Genomic DNA, 20,246 nt, shown 5'->3' with positions numbered 1-20,246 from the left:
CGATTTTTATATGGGATATCAAATTTAATACTTATTTTAAATGATTTATCTAAATTAGTTAACATTTTGTTACTTTTTTAAACGGGACTTCAGTTAACTGTAGGTAGTAAACTCATTGAGTTGGTAGGTTGAAATGCAGACCAGGAACATAACCTCTCATAATATTTTATAGTAGCTCACATTTTGCATATTTAGTGCAATAATGTGGTATTTTTCAACATTATTTAACCCTTTGTATTGCAAAAAGATACGTCAGATGTACAAAAACAAATATTAAGCATCAGGAAAGGTTGAAAAAAGGTTGAGGACCATATGCAAGACAGGAATTTTAAGAGTTGCAAACATATCTAATATTTTTAGAATTGTTTGTACATTACACTGTGCGGCTGAAATTATATATTATATATGTTAATGTAATTTTAGAAATGCCGAAGGTGCCTTACACAGTATAAACCTCTATGCAAAGGTGCAGGCAATCGAATATACATGTAAAACTGAAAGACTTGACTAGAGTTCTGGGAGCAAGCGAGTGACCTAGATATTAGTTTGGTTATACAGTGTGGCACAAAAGCTTGGCATCAGCCATTTTTCTCGGAAGCCCCTGTATGAAAGAAATCAAATTTGAGAAAGAGGGATAAAATATGATTTTACATTCATTGGTGATATGAGCCAAATCGTCGGACCTACCCTTCATCAAATATGGGCATAAATTTTGAGTTTTTCAGGGATTAGCATGTATTTCTTTTTTTTTTCGGTAGGTGTTACCTACCTTTGTTTAAGTCCTAAATAAATATATTTGGCATTAATGAAAAAAATTCTCTGGTAACTCCTAGGAAGGTGCATCAAGGTAGAGGTTACCTTTGTCATAAAAATACAAAATGTTATTCATAAAGGCTTTTACTTGGACAAGGCACACTGGATTGTACGTCAAATAAAAGGAAATGTGGATAACAGAAAATTATGGAGGAAATACTATCTGTTAGGAATAATATTTGAACAGTTGTACACCAGAAAAGAGAACAATCAGTACAAATATTTTATGCTACACCCGTGCAACAAAAGATTAAGATTAAAGTATTTTTGTATCAATATAAGTACATTTTTATGTGATTTTCATGTGACTATAAGAAATGTCTTACCTTATTTGTAAAATAGCTTGGGGCCCATAAATGTTTGTTACCCCAAGCTTCACTCACAACTGGCAAGTTGCACAGTCAGCTCATAATCGGTTTCATTACCATCCTCCGGTGCAAACCCTACATAGTTTGCCAAAAAATGAGTTTGCAACTTGTTAGTTCTATAACGAAGCTTAAGAAATGTTAAATGAGTGATACGCCCAAAAAACTTGAAATTTTGCCTTTAATCTATTTTATACATGCTTTTTACGAATCTCCTGAATTCCTCTTGTGTCGGTTGTTTATAAATCAAACTTGCTGAAATTTCACCAATCAGTTTGAGTTAAACGCTGAAGAAGCCAACAGGATGATTGACCAGAAGATTTGTAAATAGTATTACAGTAGCCTGTGGAAGTTTCTTTGAAAAATTCTCTACAGAGTGGTCCATAGGGTAAGTAAGTAAGTTTTACATTCAAGATGGAGAAAAAGTCAAAAATACTTTAGTCAGTTGCTTGTTTGAAAGATGAAGTTGTCAACGTTGTCAAATAAATTATTAATAATAATAAATATAAAATTTAAATAAATTTGATTTGGTAGACGTTAACTTTTACCTTGCGGTGGCTGTAATAAATAGGGGGCGTTAACGACGAAAAAATATTCAAAAGGATACTCACGGTTCTTTTGAATGCAGGTTGCAATGCCGTTCAATACAATTAACATATATTTTTTTGGAAACGCAACATTTTGCTAATTCATATTCGGATATACCTATCTATTATCCACTGTCAAATTACAAAGTCTCCTTATTTCGATATAAAAATCACGTCATTCAAACGAGACATCTATTTGTCAATTTCTATTTGACATTCGATCGTTTGCTCCATCCAGATCTCGCGCGAAACGAGATTCGCTGAGATTCGCGAAACGAGACCGAACGCCGTTCGGAATTTTCGATACTTTGAACTTTTACTTTCACTTTGTGGTATTCCCTGTTGAACATTCGACACTTTGCTACCATCTGTAGAGAAATACTTACGGAGTAACCTCGATTTGTAACCACGGCTTCCCTTCGCGTCCGCATCTCTTTCGCTTAGGAATATAACGCAAGTTACAGAGTTTCAGTTCAGTGGATCAGATCTTCTTGAGGCGCCTCTGGTACAGCCCTGACCCCACTTGGTTACAAGCTCAAACCTCCGGCGATACGTAATAAGCTTTCACTTGGGTGAGTAACATCGGAAAATTACGAATTTACGCAACATATTTATCTAATTTATGATAACATAATACTATAATCACCAATTACATTCATTTTTTCTCCGCTAAAATAGAAAATCTCCATTAAAGTCGGTTAAAAAGCGAACTCGAGGCTAATATCGCGAAACCTGAATTGGGAAGTTTATATTGAAGTTAAATTTCCTCAAAAAAGTCGCAAAAATTCTACGATAACCGGCCCAAACACGGCTGCCATTTAAAATCCGGAAATTGGGGATTTGCCGGATATATATGAACGGCTAGATTTGTATACTTTTCCCTTTTAAAAGAAGTGACTCGGCGTTTTACTGCATTTAAACTGCTTCCTCAAACCGTAAAACTCTATCTTCCTATATAAGATCTTTTTACCCTTTTATGTATATACCGATCGGGTAGGTATACGAAGCATTCCATAACGGCCGTTTTTCAATATTGAAGACTCATTTTTGGCAAATTGAGTACTCGGCATGAATTGAAACTTTATAATAAATTGTCTCCATTTTAAATTATATTAGCGCCAACTTTTTTTCCACGAAATCATAATTTAAAAACGCATTTTTTTTATAATATGCATATTTTCATAGGACTAGTTACACCGCCCCAGACATAGGAGTGGGGCGGAAAAAAGGAGGGCGAAGAAGAAGAGACTCGCGGTGACGGTTTCGGAACCGCAGACGGGCTCTCTTCCGGCGCCCAGGAATCCTGCCACGCCGTCAACGGAGGGCTCCATAGGGGGCACACCGGAAATGGCAGGCGGGAAGCGGAAAAGAAAAATGGGAGAGACCACCCAGGTTGGGGCACCTGCCGGGGGTCGGCGGCCGACACGCGGCCCGGCGAAAAGCGGGCCGTCCCGGGGGGGCTCTGAGAGGTGGGAGTAGGTCCTATGCACAAGCGGCGGCGGGGGGGCCTGAACTGGTGGTGGGCCTCAGAGGACAGGAAACAGACCTGTCTTCCGAGGACCTGCTGCGGTTCATAGGGTCTCTTAACCTCCGCATAAGCATGTATATCATGCAGGGGGGGGCAATACACCCCTCCCCGGATACGCTCGGTTAGGCTGTGGAGGAGCCACATCCTGATCGAGATGATGGATGAAGAAACCAGGGAGTGGGTTCGCAGGGAGCTGATTAACGTCAGGCCCTGGGGGCTCGCAAACCTGGTGGAGGTCGATCCGGAAGGATTGAGACTGAGAAGGGCGGCGATATGGATTCCGGGCCTGGGGGCGGGTGTCTCGAATGAGGCACTAGTCCGCTGCCTGGCAGCTCAGAATGGCCTAGATTGCCGTGCCTGGAGGGTCTGGCAGAGGACGGAGGATGCAAGGGGCACAAGGTTGGTGGTGGGCGTGGACGAGAAATCGGCAAGCGCCATCACGGCTAAGGGCTCACTTCTCTTCTGCCTGGCGACACAGGTAAAAGTGAACCTGGCGGCGCCGAGGCCGCAGGGGGATGAGGTGACCGCGGGGGGCTCACACGAGGAGGGCTCGTCCATGGAGGTTGGCGGGCCTGTCGGAGAGGCGGCGCCCACGGCTTCTGTGGAGGAGACCTCCGGAGGGCCCTCCGAGGAAGCGAGAACCGAGGAGGTATCTCGGATGGAAGTTGACCGGGGAAACCCATCAGGGTCCACCAGTCAGGAAGCGGAAGCGAAGGGAGGTGCTACCTCGGGCTCGGATTCGGGCTGAGGCTAGCATCGTGACCCGCAGGTGGTATTCCCGCAATAATATCTTCACGGGGATATTACAGATTAACCTGCAACACAGCAGGGCTGCAACGGCCCACTTATGCAGGAAAATTTCGGAGGGCGGTACATCTATTGTACTGATCCAAGAGCCCTGGATTGTAAAATCAAGGGTTAGGGGCTTATCTCTGGGAGGATCGATGCTGCATAGTGTCGACTCCTTAGAGGGTGGTCCCAGGGCCTGTATTTCAACCATGGGGCTGAAGGCCTTTAGGCCTTTTGCCTAAGGGACAAGGCGTCCAGGGACCTAGTTCCAATTCTGGTCAGATCCCCCACTCGGGACGGCGTGAGGGAGGTAGTGGTCGCCTCTGCGTACTTTCCAGGCGACCGCAGCTGTCCTCCGCAGGAGATCAGTGACTTGGTCTCCTACTGCGAGGAGGCGAATCTTCCTCTTTTGATTGGCTGTGACAGCAATGCTCACCACGTTTTGTGAGGCAGCGCGACAACGAATAGAAGGGGGGGAGACCTCGTGGAGTTCATGGCCTCTGCAGGGCTGCAGGTGGCCAACAGAGGGGTAGAACCCACGTTTTTCACGACGGGTCGGAGCTCGGTCATAGATTTAAACACTTTGTACCAGGGCTCTGCTCCCGGAAATAACTGGGTGGTGTGTCTGTGGGGAGGACTCTATGTCGGACCATAGATACATCACCTTTGGGTTGGAGATGGGTGTTCGGGAACCCGTTAGATTTAGGAACCCCCGGGCAACAAACTGGGAACTCTATAGAGAGGAACTCGCTTAGCGCCTAGGGGGTTTACCAAGGAAACACCGCACAATGGAGGAGATTGACGAGGCCGCCGACCGAGTCAGCTCCGCTATGATGCGGGCGTTCGAGAATAGTTGCCCTGAGACAGAGGAGCATAGGGCGGGAAGGACTCCTTGGTGGAGCTCTTCCCTGGAGCGTCTCAGGAGGAAAGTGCGGAGGCTGTTCAATACAGCGAGGAGCAGCAGCCAAGATGCGGACTGGGATCTCTATAGGGAGGTCCGCAGACAGTACAAAAAAGAACTACGGGCATCACAGAGGAGGGCCTGGAGGGGCTACTGCGACGGAGTAATGAATACCCCGGACGCGGCTAGGCTCCTTAGGGTACTCAGAAGTGACCCTGCGGGAAGACTGGGGGTGGTCCGCAGGACCGGCGGTGGCTACACAGCGGGACCAGCGGACACACTACAACAGTTGCTGAACACGCACTTCCCAGGGTCCGCTGATCCGGACACAAGGGGGAATATTTAAGCCGGGGGTCGTCTTGGATGCGACTACGCCACGGCAAGAAGGGTGGTTACCCATAGTAGGCTGAGGTGGGCTATTGACAGCTTTGGCCCCTTTAAGTCGGCGGGCGGGGATGGAGTATTTCCGGCTCTGCTGCAAAGGGACGGAGGTCTCCTGACCAGCCCGCTGATGGACCTATTCAGGGCCTCCATTGCGAGGGGGTACGTGCCCGAGCTGTGGAGACACAGCAGGGTAGTATTCATTCTCAAGGTAGGGAAGAGTGACTACACGGACCCGAAGTCGTACCGGCCTGTTTGCCTCACCAGCTTCATTATGAAGACTCTGGAGAGACTGGTGGTATCTGAGGGACTGGGTGGAGCTGGAGGCCCCTTTAGAGTCAGCTCAGCATGCGTACCGAAGTGGCGGGTCTGTGGGCTCAGCTCTTCACCATCTGACTTCCAGGTTGGAGGAGGGTATGGGCTCGGGAGGGCTGTCGGTGTGCGTGTTCGCTGACATCGAAGGGGCTTTCAATAACACTGCCCTGTACTCGATCTGCAGGACGGTGGAGAGTACTGGAGTGGGGACGGCCATTGTACGGTGGATCCGCTCCATGCTAACCGACAGGAGGGTCGAGGCAAGACTGGGAGGGGAGCAGGTCTCCATCGGTTCATCATGGGGTTGTCCACAGGGCGGGGTCTTGTCCCCGTTCCTGTGGTGCCTAGTGGTGAACGAGATATTGCATATTCTGAGGGAAGAACACGGGGTCTATGCTCAGGCATATGCAGACGACCTTGTGATAATGACGCAGGGGACGGACGTGAGGAGGATGCAGGGGTTCCTGAACGGGGCATTGGCAAGATTCTCACAATGGTGCCTGGACAGCAAGTTGGCTGTCAATCCTGGCAAGGTGGAGATGGTCATCTTCACTAGGAAACGGAAGATGGAGTGCAACCTCAACATTTCGATGGATGGGGTGCCTCTTTCTGCAAGCGAAAGTGTCAAGTACTTGGGCGTATGGTTGGACTCTAAGTTGACCTTCCAGGAACATATAAGATCAAGGACCAAGTCGGCCTTTGGAGCTCTGTGGGCGTGCCGGAGAGCGGTAGGGGGCACTTGGGGCCTGGGGCCGAAGATCATGCAGTGGATCTACGGTACCATGGTGGTGCCTATGCTCACGCGTGGGGCAGTGGCATGGTGGCCGGGGACCAAAAGAGCGGGAGCAAAGCTAGTTCTTGACAGACTGCAGAGATTGGCTTGCCTCTGCATAACGGGCGCCATGAGAACGGCGCCGACGAGGGCCCTGAAGGCTCTGGTGGGGCTGCCCTCTCTGGCGGATCGGGTGCAGATGGAGGCGGCCAGGACAGCTGTGAGGCTGGCGAGCTGCGGGCTCTGGAGGGAGGGAACCTTCAATCGGGGTCCGTACGACATTTTAGAGGGCTGTCGCGGGGATCGCGGGGTCATGGGCATGCCGAGTGACGTCATGATCCCCGAGATGACCTTCTTTGATAAATTGACCTTTCTCTTTCCATCAAGGGAAGATTGGAGAGAGGGCAGAGTCGGCTCCTGGGATGGACTTATCTGGTACACGGACGGGTCCAGAATGGGAGATCTGGCCGGAGCTGGAGCGTACTGCGAAACAACGGGATCAAGCTTGTCGGTCCCTCTGGGTCAGTACTGCACTGTGTTTCAGGCGGAAATTTTCGCTTTATTGATGGCGGCCAGAGAGGTGCTTCGGCTCAACTACGGAAGCAGGAGAGTCTTCTTCTGCTCGGATAGTAGGGCTGCACTCATGGCGCTGAAGTCAGTGCGTACGCGCTCCTTGTTGATAAAGGAGTGCAAAGCGGTACTGAGGAGGGTGGCTGAGGAGAGAAAGGTCACGTTGGTCTGGGTCCCGGGTCACACCGGTGTCCGGCCAATGAGGCAGCGGACGCCTTAGCCAGGGAGGGCTCCTCGCATAGGCATATAGGGCCAGAGCCCCGCTTGGGGATCGCCCCGTGTGTGAGGCGGGGAACTCACGAAGCCTGGGCGAGAGACCGGGCCGCGAGGGGCTGGAGAGTTGCTCCGGGAAAGAGGCAGGCGAGGCTTATGATGGATGGGCCCGCCCTTCCTCGGACCAGGGAGCTGCTTAGACTGACCAGAAGGGAGTGTAGAGCACTAACAGGGGCCTACACAGGACATTGCAGGCTTAGGAGGCATCTCTGCTTGCTAGGCATTGGAGACGACCCGGAGTGTAGGTGGTGCATGGAAGGGGAGGAGACCCCGTATCATCTGCTCACCGAGTGCCCTGCCTTGACATGGGCAAGATTGGGAGGCTTCGGAACGGCCCTGATCGATCCGGACTCAGTGCACGGTATTGGGCTAAAGGAGTTGCTGACCTTCTACAGGAGGGGCGGCATTCTGGACGCCCTCTAGAGCGGCCTGGGGGCACAACGGGCCCATCTGGTGGCCTAAGTGCTTGGACGCCCGCGAGGGTGCCCCCCTTTAATACCAATACCAATACCAATATCGAAATAAATAAAAGGGTTGCTTGCGAATATGTAATGTCTAGGGGTGACATCTGGCGACCAAAACCTGAACTATTTATGCACGAACTAACCGAACTAAATTGTGCGCGACATCTCTCCGACACTAGCCGAAATAAATAAAAGGGTTGCTTGCGAATCTGTAATGCCTAGGGGTGACATCTCTTCATGCGCGACATCTCTCGGACACTAGCCGAACTAAATTATGTGCGACATCTCCCGGACACTATCCGAACTAAATTAAAAGGCTACTTGGGTAAATTTGCTATCTCAAGATCTCCCCCGGGGGACGGGAGGCATAGTAGTTAGGCTTTCCTTCTATTCAAAACTATTTGAAATTTAATCTAATCTTTATTTCTAAAAGTGATTTGATAATTTGATAATTTTTATGCACGATTTAGAAAACATTATACACAAACATATATTGAGCAAAAACTTTCTTTGGTGGTATAGATATGTAGATGACGTTTTTGCTTGTTTCATTGGAACTGATTCCATTTACTACAAACCCTCCCACAGAGACACAGTCACACATAATAGTTCAAATCACCATTGTACACAACTTTTGTACACTGCTTTTTCATTCATTTACTCACAGACTTCTAACACTACACTTTGAACAAGAAATTTTAAAAACGAATTAAAAATTATAAAATAAATAGCACGTACACGATGGTCACAACCAGTATAGGCAAAATCATAAAAAAATACATATAAGGGCGGTCTAAAGATTTAAAAAACAACAAATCGAAGATCGAAAAAGCTCGAAAATCAGAAGTCTATTTGCTAAAGTGCGGAATCGTGTACGAAAATTTTCATTGGATAAACAGGTAGATCCTTTCAAAAATATGAGTTTAGTATCTAATTACGCTACTCATTTGAACTTAGAAAAACCCAATTTTCAAAACAATTTTGAAATATTACATACGGCGACAAAAGGTCGAAATATCAACTTATTAGAAGCTATAGATAGTAACAAACTGAGGCATTGAAATGTATTGCTTAATGACAAAATAGATTTAAATAATTCACCTTAGTTCTTCCGTTTCCCTATCCATTACGGACATTGGCTACTGACAAGGCTATTTTGACTTTAGTACGCCCCTGAATAGTTCGATTTTTGATCGATGTTAGCCTAAACCCCTCACATAAGTAACGTATCTTGTCGTCTCTTTCCTGATCCTAACCTGCTATCGACTTTTCCCTGTATTCAAGCTTCCGTTTTTTACTGTGCAAAAACCACTTCTTTATTTTTTCCAATTCTCTACATCAGTGAAAATGAAACTCGGATCTTTTCTTCAAATTTACTATATTACTATATTATATTCTATTGTGGGTCATCTTGGTAAGAGAATTGGTAATATAATTTATCGGGCTTAGCAGGCCGGTGTTGATCACAGTGTTTTGCGTTTCGTGTTTTTGGTATGGCTCAACTCTTGATCGTAGCGATTGCCCTGGAATTATTCTCCTTCCCTCAATAAAGTTAAAAAGGTCTCTTAAAAATAGAGGAAATGGTCGTCTGCGTCGCACAGAATTCTCAGGATTTCACGTTGTACTTTATCTGGACCTTGGTTTTGATTAGTGGTGCCATGGTAATATCTTTTTAAAATACTGAATTAATTTCCTTTTAGTTGTTAATGCCTTGATCTAGTTGTGCATGTTTATGGTAATTATACTTCTTATCACTCAATTTCATCACACTTCTCCTGTAGTCAGCGTTCTATTGCATCTTTTATTTTCGGATTTATTTCTTTGTACTTCGGTTGATTTTTGTCTTTATATCGCCTTCTCTCCTCAATATTTTGCCATCTCCCATTTAGAAACTGTGTTTGTATTGCAGAAATCAAAAATAATTTATTACACAAAAATTACCTACGCCAATGTCGAGCTTCCCATTTTATTACCCTTCGGTTTGTTTATAAAATTGCCATCCCGGAAGGTTTCTTAACGAATAGCATCCTCAAAAAGATGTACACCACTAAACGTGTAATTTGATTCTTGGGTTGTAAATGCCACGTATAAAGCTTTGTAAGGCACACGACGTAGGTACGCAATGCCATAAATTTTTTATACACCGCAACTTAAAAAGTTTCATGAATAAATGAACTATTAACTTTGTATGGTCGTGCATGGTAAATAAAAATAATACATGCGGCGGCACATTTTCGTTCACGTCATCGTAATTGGATTCGGAATGCACACCTAGTTGTAGTGCGACTGTCGCTGTTTTCGCAAAGATTTTGTTTGTATTAACGAAACGTGGAACGTGGAATTGGTTTAAAATATTTTAATAGCGTAAGGTTATGATTAAATATAAATATGTGTTAAAAACGCGTATTACGAGTCGTTTTTAATAAATGATGGCCCCTCTAGCGGTATTAAACAATAACCTTTTACAATGCCGTTATTTCTGAAAAAGGTATTTTACAAAAAATGGATTTAATAACTGGTCAAAAACCATGAAATCGTAAAACTTTAAATTTTTCTAGAAAAATTACGCCCCCTGGTGGCCATTTCACAAACTCTAAATCATTTCCAGCATTTTGTTTTCACCTATTTACATTTCTTCGAATTTATAGATCGTCGTTTCCTTCGTAGACCTTATTGGGACACACGGTATATATTTGCATTTATTGTTTCTTCCAAAAGCTTATCCAGATGTTGCTGAAAAATTCTACGAAAATTATACGCAGAATAATGTAGTTAGTCTAGTTGGTTCATAAGTTTAAATATAAACTCGTAAAGGTTACGAAAAACTGAAAATACGCACCATTTCCACTCAAAAATTGTACCGCAAAGGCGGCAAATATTTTTGACGCGAAAATATTTTACGTTCAAGAGTCATTCGGAATTTCGTTTCCGGATGTGTTGTATGTAAAATATGTTTATGGAATGCGGTAAAGCGAAATTTACGACGTCAATTTTTACATTGAAAAAGCCTCGTGTCCCATTCACAATATGATGGATATTTCTAGACACCAAATCGATGGGTTGCCAATGGAGCTCTCTTCCTGATAATAATTCCTGTGATTCTAGTCTTTGGTTTCCTTTCAATAATAATTAGCGCAGCAACTTCTAATCCACGAACTTTGTGCTGTCGCATAGCTTCAAAACTAATTTTTTCGAAACTTCCAAATTCACATAGCTTTTGGTGAAGCGTGGTAAACAAGCTGTGATGAAGAAGTCTACGATTAGGATACTCTTGTATATAAAAACGACAAGCTTCCAAGTAATTTCCGTTTTCACGCCCACACATAAAATATATATTTGCCATTTCATTTTCATTATTGAATTAAAACTCTTACTATTGAACAGTTAAATGATTAGAGAATAAGTTTTTGATTAAAATAATCGTATTTTGTATTCAAACTAACTGAGCAATGTCAAATACAGCAATAATAAGAAAAGCCTTGAGAATTTACACCAGGCCGCTACATTTTTTTTCCTAATTTGTTTATGCGTTGCTTTGGACTTTATTTTTTTTATTTGAAAATAGGAAGAAATATGAAAAAATTGCAGGGGATAAAAGTCTCTAAGTATTTTTTTTCCTTAAACTTAGTTAAGAAGATGATAGTTCTGGAACATCATGCATACAAAATTCGGAAGTAAATCATCGAAAAAATGATGATTTTCGTCCTTATAGGAGAACGGTGAAGGTGAACGATCCTTCAAGTACTCTGGTAATAGTATATTATGCAAAAAGTGTGGTAAACGGCATTTGAGTCATCTGACTTAAAAAGTTTACCAAACGTGACTATTCTAACAGAAAACCGAAAATCGCTTTTAAAAAACTTTATTTTTCCAAACTACAAAAATTAATAGTTACCGCAAGAGTGTATTCAACTGAATAATTAACAAATAAGCTAAACAACAGTTTTACGTAATAAAAAGCAAACGTAGCAGCCGGCGATAATCATTATCCCGTAAATCGATTAAGTCTATAAGTTTGAAGACTCGACGAAAGAACTTATAGCTGAGATTTCCGGTTCAGCAGGATTTGGGCCCTTATTGTATGCAATTAATATGAGATTGGACTGGTAATTGGTTATTGACATCCCCAAGTTTGGATAAAAGTTTCGACTGGCTAGTGCTGGTTGATTTTTCGCTTACGAATACCCCTTGGCTAGACGATACCTTACAATCGGTTGGTACATGAAACAAAGAACTACCAGTCAGGATGAGAGTCTCTTCTTTATAATTGCAGACCAACTTAATTTCTTCTTTGCGAGGGAAGACACTGATTGGAACATACTGATTGGAACCTTCCATACGTTGGAATTTTGGCTTAGTGACTGTAATTTGAATTTGTTGGCATGTAGAGATGTTAGCGGCTTCAAGTAGCTGTAGCTCGTAGGGATTATTTCTAGTCATTTCTTGTAGGTTGGCTTCTCCACAGATATAAAATTGTGGTCGGATCTTTTTGCAGGGGTCGCTTTTAAATGTGTAGTGCAATTTATTGTTTAACAAGAATTTATTTTGCGGAACTATCGCTTTAAACTGACTCTCATTGGAAATAAGTATGGAATACAGATGGATATAATCAAAAATGCCGATTTGAATAATCGGGACCTTTAAAATATATATTATTTTCTTATCATTAATGTAACATTCGCTATCAATTACATTTCGAAATTTAAAAATATTTTCAGGAGTTACTGTTAATGGAAACTGTTTTTTATTTAAGTACTCTCCTACTCTAAGAAGTTCTTCAATTAGATTGCTTGCTTTAATTATTCTAGAATGTACTAGATTTTCATATATTATCAATATCCTGTAACACTGAGTTAATTATTTCATAAAGGCTTATTAATTGATTCAAGTAATCTATGATAAATTGTTGCATTAAAATGTGCTATCAAATTAATAGAAACAGAGTTTTGCTGAGCTATGCTGTTTGCCAATTTATCTTGATTTTGTTTATGGATTTTAATAATGGTGTCATAACGTTCGTCGTCAGAAACATCTAAATTGCCACTAATTGACTTAAATATTGAGCCCAGACCGTTAATCAAACCTCTTTTAAAGCTTTGTATATCAGGAACTAGTTTTTTAATTTAGTTTCTACTTTTTCTTTTATTAGAAAAAGAAGTTTAAAATGATTCTATAGTTTTCGCTAAAACAGTGGACTTAATTTTTAACTTATTTTCTTCTAAAAGTATTTGATTGATATATTAAATTATTAAAAGCCGAATCTTGAATTTTTGCAGACCCTAGTTTTAAAAGAGTCAAACCGCGGTTCTTATTCAAGTTTCTTACTGCAATATGTCTGCTTTCTTGGAAGCACATGACAATCGCTGGGAATCTAAAATAATAAAGTATTTAATTACTAAATGAGTAATTTTTCTCTCTAGGTCGTTCCCGTGGAAACTGTTTTATGAGCGGAATCCAATTTAGTGATGACAGTGGGTTTTTGGAATTCGTTCGCGGTTTTCTGTCTGATGTGTTTTGCACATCCAACATTTGCTGTGGTTGAAATGTTTCATGATTGTCGCGATTTTTATTCAAGTTTTCGGTTACCATTTCCTTATTTTCGATTATTTTTTTGTTTAAATTTGAATACAAAATTTTTGTTTTTTCTCTATGGTCATTAACATAATTATTAACCAATATTTGATCGATACTACTATAGAAGGGACTATCATCGGAGATATGCCCGTTAATTATGTCAATTGGTTTAAGTTTTTGCTTCTGAATGAATGATTATATGCTAAAACGACATATATCATTTTTAAGTGTGCAGGTTATTTTAAAAATCCTTGAGTATTTAAGAGACGAAAATGTTCTTGTAATGTTGAATGGAACCTTCCCACTATACCATTTGAATCAACGGAGTTTTATCTTATGCAAGTCAAGCAATTCCGTTATTGACAAGTTTCTAAATTCACATCCACAATTATCTGTTTAGGGACTGAGTCATGCGAAAAGAATTTTAATAAACAATCTGCAACTTTAACAGATTTTGCAGATTCGATAGGATAGGCATGCGCGTTTTTTTGAAAAGCTGTCCATGATGGTTAGAAATTTTTATTTTTCGACAGTAAAAACGTCCATATGAATAATTTCGAAATGTCTACTACTACTACTACTCTACTACTAGTTTACTCGCGTTGTCAGTGTCAGGTAGCGCAACCATAGAAATATTGTCTAGGTTAGGGTCATTTTTATTCATTTCTGTATAAGACGTTTCAGCATTATTATTTGGAACGTCGCGAATTTACAGCGGGACTTGATTATTTTCGAGGCTGTTATTAAAATCGTCCATGTACTGATTTAAATTAAAACTATGGTTTGTTTCGTTAGTATGTATTTCGATACAAGATAACACGTCCGCATTTGCGTTGAGTTTACCCTTCTTGTAAAATATTTTATAATTGAGTTCTTCTAGTTTTATACGCCAGCGCAATAACCTTGAAGTTTTGAATTTAGTGAAAATAGGCGTTGGAGGGGATTGTAATCTGTAATGATATTAAACTGTCTATCAAAAAGGTAGGGGCGAAAATATTTGGTTGCTCCAACGATACACAAAAGCTTTTTTTCGATAGTTGAATAAATGGTTTCGTTATCGTTTGACGTGCGTGAGGCGTAAGCTACGGGTAAATCAGCTCCAATTTGACCCTGTGACAATAGAGCGCCTAAAGCGACATTACTCGCATCGGTTGTTAAATTGAACGACTTCAAGAAGTCAGGATACTGTAGAATTGGTTGGTTTATTAACAAATTTTTACAAGTTTCGAAACAATTAATGAATTCATTATTAAGATCAATAGTTGCACCCTTTTATAAGCATTTTGTTAGCGGTTTAGTTAATTTATCGAAATTATTAATAAATCTGCAGTAGTAACCTAAGAGATCCAGAAAACCTTTAATTCCTTTTGTTGTTTTAGGAATAAGATAGTTCCTAATAGTTTTTATTTAATTGGGATTTGGTTTGACGATTGAGGGAGACACAGATATTTTATTATTTTCAAACTCGCATCTCGGAGTTTTTGGAAAACATCGATTTTTCTATATGTTCTTGTAATGATGACGAATAAATAATGAGGTCTCAATAAACCGCACAATTTATCCAACAAATCGGTTATATTTAGCGAAGGATACTTATCGTCAATAATTTTCTCGATAAGTATGCGGTATATATGTTAACTTAAGGGATGGCGTAAGGGTTTCGACCCTGAATAAAACTGTCCCCAAAAACCAAAGCACTGTTATTTGACCACCTCTTGAAACATTGATGCTTTCCGGTCTTCGGTGTACGTAGTACTACCGTTCGTTCTTGCGTAGCTGGCACGACATGCCGCTTGTCCGTCCTGACTCAGCATACGCGACTTTTCGAACACTGGGTGTGTTTTCGGAGCGCGAGCATTGAAGATGCCAAGTGAGATTTTGGCGAAACGTCTGCAGGATTCCAGTCGGAGTTCAACAAGCGAACGGATGATATCCCGGAATATAGTGTCATCACATTTTTCCATCCGTGAATCAATACGTGAAAAAAAAAAAAAAAAAAAATATATATATATATATATATATATATATATATATATATATATATATATATATATATATATATATATATATATATATATATATATATATATATATATATATATATATATATATATATATATATGATACTATATTCCGGGATATCATCCGTTCGCTTGTTGAACTCCGACTGGATCCTGCAGACGTTTCGCCAAAATCTCACTTGGCATCTTCAATGCTCGCGCTCCGAAAACACTTCGAACAGTTTCCCTGACAACCGATAAATATACAACCAAGATCTAACCCACAGCAACCGCAGTTCTTTATTCACTCACAAGTATTCGGGAAACTCCAAAATCAAAATATTTTCCGCCGTAATCAAAACAAACCTTTGCCAAAACCTACTCCAATGAGTATCACCTCAAAAAATACTAGCAATAATTTTAGAAAACCATCAAATAACTGTAACCAACCTAAAAACTTCAAATTGTTTGAAGATTGTTTGGCGATTGACTATTAAAAGTATATAGAACGTTTGACTTAAAATTTGGTTTGACAGAAGAGTCTTGTAGTATTTGGTTTAACGGTCTTACATTTTGAATCGGCGGTTTAGGTGCCTTAGAGTTATTTTGGAAATATTGATTATTGTATTCGTCATTGACAAACTGTAGACCTTCAGCAAGACATGAAGGACACATACAACGTATGCGTCTATCAAGTACCTAGAGTCTCTTTAAGCCCCGCTAAAAATAATTTTACGGCAAGGTCTGTATATAAATGTCTTTTAAGAACTTTTGCAGCGTTCGTCTGTTCATGGTTATCAACATGCGAACAAAGAAGATTTAGGATCAATAATACTTTATCATAAAATTGGTTGGGTGATTCGTTAGGTTGCTGCCGTAGCATAACTAAATCACGGTTGAGGCAGGCCTCATCACGCGAAATTTCTTACAAGACTGATTTTGAGATATTCCCAAGTTGATACATTCTGGATATTTACTACTACTTTGGTTGTGCCAACTAATTTTCCAATAAGGCATTTAATTAGATAAATATTTTCAAATTTATTTGGATTAGTTTGATAGTAAAAAGTAAATAATTAGCGTTCCCATCAAAAGTAGGTACACATGTTGAGTATTCTGGTTTAAAATTGTTAGCCATGTCTGTTTATAAACTATTTTTTATACTGTTTTCAATAGAAATATTTTGATTAATAATATTGCGTGAGTCAGTTAAAACGATTTTTAAATCAGATGAAATAGCGGCTAAGTCTTCTACGGACATTAAAAATCGCACTTACACAAAAGATAATGGGACTCTGGTCATTTTCTATATAGGAAAGACTCCCAGGTTGGCAATGTAGTCTCTCTAATTTCTACCTCCTTGCGAAATCAGAAAGATTTGAGAACCAATTTCCGAGGTTTCGATAAATCTTCTTAAACACCCACCCACCAGTTACTCAATAAGTTCCGATATTCCGAAAAATCCTAGATACGAAAAGTCTACCGATCGATTCGACAAACTTCGGAATATTCTACTGACTGCGCCACTTTTCTAACAGGAAACAGAAAATCGCTTTTTAAAAACTTTGTTTTTCCAAACTACAAAAATTAATAGTTTACCACAAGAGCGTATTTAACTGACTAACTAACAAATAAGAGAAACAATAGTTTTATGTGATTAGTGTCAAATAAACTCGTGAGTCAAATGTTTACCACACTTGTCGCATAACATACTATTCTACAACCGTTAGTTTTTGGGCATATCTTTGCAAAGCAACACGAATATATTCACTGACATAATTGTCAGAATTGACAAACGTCAAAATTCAAACTGTGCGGTAATATCTCCGAAAACATCCGATTGCTCCCAAACCAGTGCGGTAATATCCCTGAAATGTCCGAAGTGGCTCGATCCGTGGAAAACGAAACTGGCGTGGTAAAATGATACCTTCCGCACGCTAAATCGGTGTATAATTAAGTATTTTACAGAAGGAAGTAGAAAAAGATTATTTCATAAACTTGCAATACAAGAATTGGTGGTAAAAATTGTTTATTTCTAAGCCATTTCAATTCAAATATTTTTGTGGGGCCTACTATTTCACCAAGGTACAAGTCTTCATAAGAACAAGAAAGAACCACCCGTTATTACTAATAGTTACGCACATAAATAATCACAAAACTTGTTCGCAATAAGTTCAAATTAAATTTCAAATTCTCAAATCTCTATTGGCGGAGTTCTATAAGCGTAAGTTAAATATGCTTAAAAGTGTAACCATGGGTAATAAAGTTCTTATTTTAAAGAAATTAGTGAATGTAATTTCTTCATTTTCAGAATAACTGCTAGACCACATTTTTTGCAATTAATCAATTCATAGATCAGATTGTTAATTAGCTTTCTACTTTAGTTAATAACAACTTGTATAGTACAAAAAAAATCATCTGTCGTTCTAGGAGTACTCTTATCGTTTTATGAAATGCAGATAATTACATATTAACTTGTTAGAATCTACTTATTACTTACTGTTGGGGGACAAACGGTATTGACGTTCTATTTTATTGATTTGTTTAATTTTGATCGACGAGAGTCGTTACGATCGGTTCATGCAATTTGTATCCTGTTTTCCTTCCATGTCTAGTAATACACTCCATTAGTACAGTGTCAGTACTTGTTTTCCGACACTTCTGAAACCAGGTTGCTTCGGTAGAAACACATCCATTACAAATTGGCGCCCAACTTCAGGCAGAAGAGCGAAAAATCCGTGGATTAAGGCATACTGTAGGCATAGGCATAGCAAGTAACCCAAAGAAAATATAAGAATCTGTCGGATCAACAGTTGGTCTTAGTACATGTGGAACTGCATCGGCGATATTGGCACAGAAAATTGCCTTAAGTAAGAGTGACAATATTTTTTGCGTTTACTCTCGCAAATGTGCAAGTATGTGAATAGTGCCAAAAGCTAAGAAACAGAAGAAACTCTGGCGTAAACATTGAGGACAAACCTGTGGTTTTAGTTTGTCACAATTTAAGTATGGAAAATTATTTAAGAAAACTTACCGAAGGTCTTACAGCTTCAAGAAGCAATATGGACTTTAACTATTAATGTTAGAGAACAAGATTAAAATTGAAATGCATGTAAAAATAAGATAGCTAACGATATTTTTGATAAATCGTGGATTGACCTGGGGATAACAACTTGCATGTTGGTCCTGCAGGGAAGTTTCACCCTCGTGCATTTTAAATAAATTAAATAAATTGTTCGACAAAGCAGGGGCATCAGACACATGAAAAATTACGTTAGTTATTTTATGTTTAAAAGGTTCAACCTTGGAATAGGCTACATTAAAAGAATCCTTTTACCTTTTCACAATTTCAAAAATTGTTTCTTGGACCGATTCTGGGGGGTAGATAGGCAACGGGTATTCTAACCCAAGGTCTAAAAAATGCAGATGAAGTCGAGAGCTATCTACTTAAAATAGACGAAACTTACCGCCAAACAACGTCAGGGGAGTCGTAATAATATGCGGCGCCATCAACAAGTTCAAACTCGTCAAGTAAACCAAACTGGCAGCAGAAATAATTCAAATCTTCACTTTATAACTTTGAAATTTAACGAGAATGCTGAAAACATTCTAAGTGACACTTAAAGCGATTTTGAAATGGAAAACGAGACCTCTTCACCAATTATAGAGGCGTTTATTAATAAAACTAAATACGACATTCTAATAGATAGCGGAAGTGAAGTAACGGCGATATCTCAAGATTTTTTTTCTAGCATCTGTTGCTGTTGTATCTATGCTTTAAATTTACCAATTTAACCGGTAAATAGCCTGTTGTTTCCGTAGATGCTGGACGAAACAAACAGCGGGTTTCCCAACAAACCCTTTTAGCTGTATACATCAATGGTCTTGAACTAGAAATTCCATGTCTCATAATTCTCAATTTAAATATAAATATATTATTTGGTTATAACTGCTTCAAAAATTATAAGGTTCCATTTTTCGGCAAATCACAAGACGTATGATCTTGATTTTAAAAATAAAATAGACCTTAACAACGCACCATATATAAATTTATTTCGAACGCACGACGACGACGGCCACGAATAGGGCGACATAGGGTTCCGAGAAATACAGGCCGGCGATATTCGTATGGTCGTGCAGGCAAATACCGGGGCTCGCGAGAAAGATAATTTATTTTCTATTATAAAGTAGTGTTGTGTCAATCGTTCATTTTACTAAAATCGAATCAATCAGTTAACGATTTCCAAAGCTTTTTGTTGCCCACTGTTGCCGAACAACCGAATCAGGTTCATGTGAATTTGAATTATTGTTGGGAAACATGACAGGGTTAGATGATTTACGACAGTATAATTTGACGATGATGTCATCAAAGGGGCCGCACAATAAAGGGTTTGTTTACACAGGTGCGGGCTATTATCGCGGAGCTTGCTCCAAGAATATTTTTGCTTTGCAGTTTTAATACGTCGCACGGGCTATACGATTTTCTGTATTACGGTGTTTCCGAATGAATAAGTTGCGTTGTTTTCTGTTTTAGTATAATATTTAGCTGTGTTCTGCTTTTTATTGCATCATGATTTTATGAAAATAATTGCTTCGCATTGGGTTATACGAATAATAAACTATTTTGTTTCAAAGATGTTATGCTTTCACGGCCAGAAACTACATTACTAAATATTTCCGGACTTTTGAGCCGTGGTCCCGAGATTAAACTCGACGTTTCGTCTACAACTGCGGTAGACATTTTCAAGAGCGGCGATGCGGTAACGGTCGAAGTGTTCTTCCGTACTGCTCTCCGATGACTGGTTGGTTGACTGGAAGATCTGCCGTATTTAAGCGCGCTGTAGTGGGCGTGACCTCGGTGGCGGGCTTGGGTTGAGCTTGTCTGGGTAAACACGTTGTTTTGTTGATGACCTG

The 20,246-nt window shown here is 40.3% G+C and overlaps 2 protein-coding genes across 3 annotated transcripts in view; one reads left to right on the top strand and one right to left on the bottom strand.

The window, feature by feature from the left end:
- The window catches only part of LOC132699467 (orexin/Hypocretin receptor type 1-like), a 422,766-nt gene that overhangs the window by 383,134 nt on the left and 19,386 nt on the right, over positions 1-20,246 (bottom strand). The window lies entirely within an intron of this gene.
- Positions 4,761-5,769, top strand: LOC132708044 (uncharacterized). Its single transcript, XM_060680145.1, has 2 exons — positions 4,761-5,575; positions 5,632-5,769. Exon 1 carries the CDS (start codon positions 4,871-4,873, stop codon positions 5,327-5,329), a length of 459 nt encoding a protein of 152 aa, XP_060536128.1. The 5' UTR covers positions 4,761-4,870; the 3' UTR covers positions 5,330-5,575; positions 5,632-5,769.

This window comes from Cylas formicarius, unplaced genomic scaffold (assembly GCF_029955315.1).
Source record: "Cylas formicarius isolate icCylForm1 unplaced genomic scaffold, icCylForm1.1 PGA_scaffold_10__41_contigs__length_53128322, whole genome shotgun sequence".
NCBI lineage: Eukaryota > Metazoa > Arthropoda > Insecta > Coleoptera > Brentidae > Cylas > Cylas formicarius.
The sequence above is the reverse complement of the archived record's forward strand: the minus strand, read 5'-3'. Positions and strand labels throughout refer to the sequence as shown.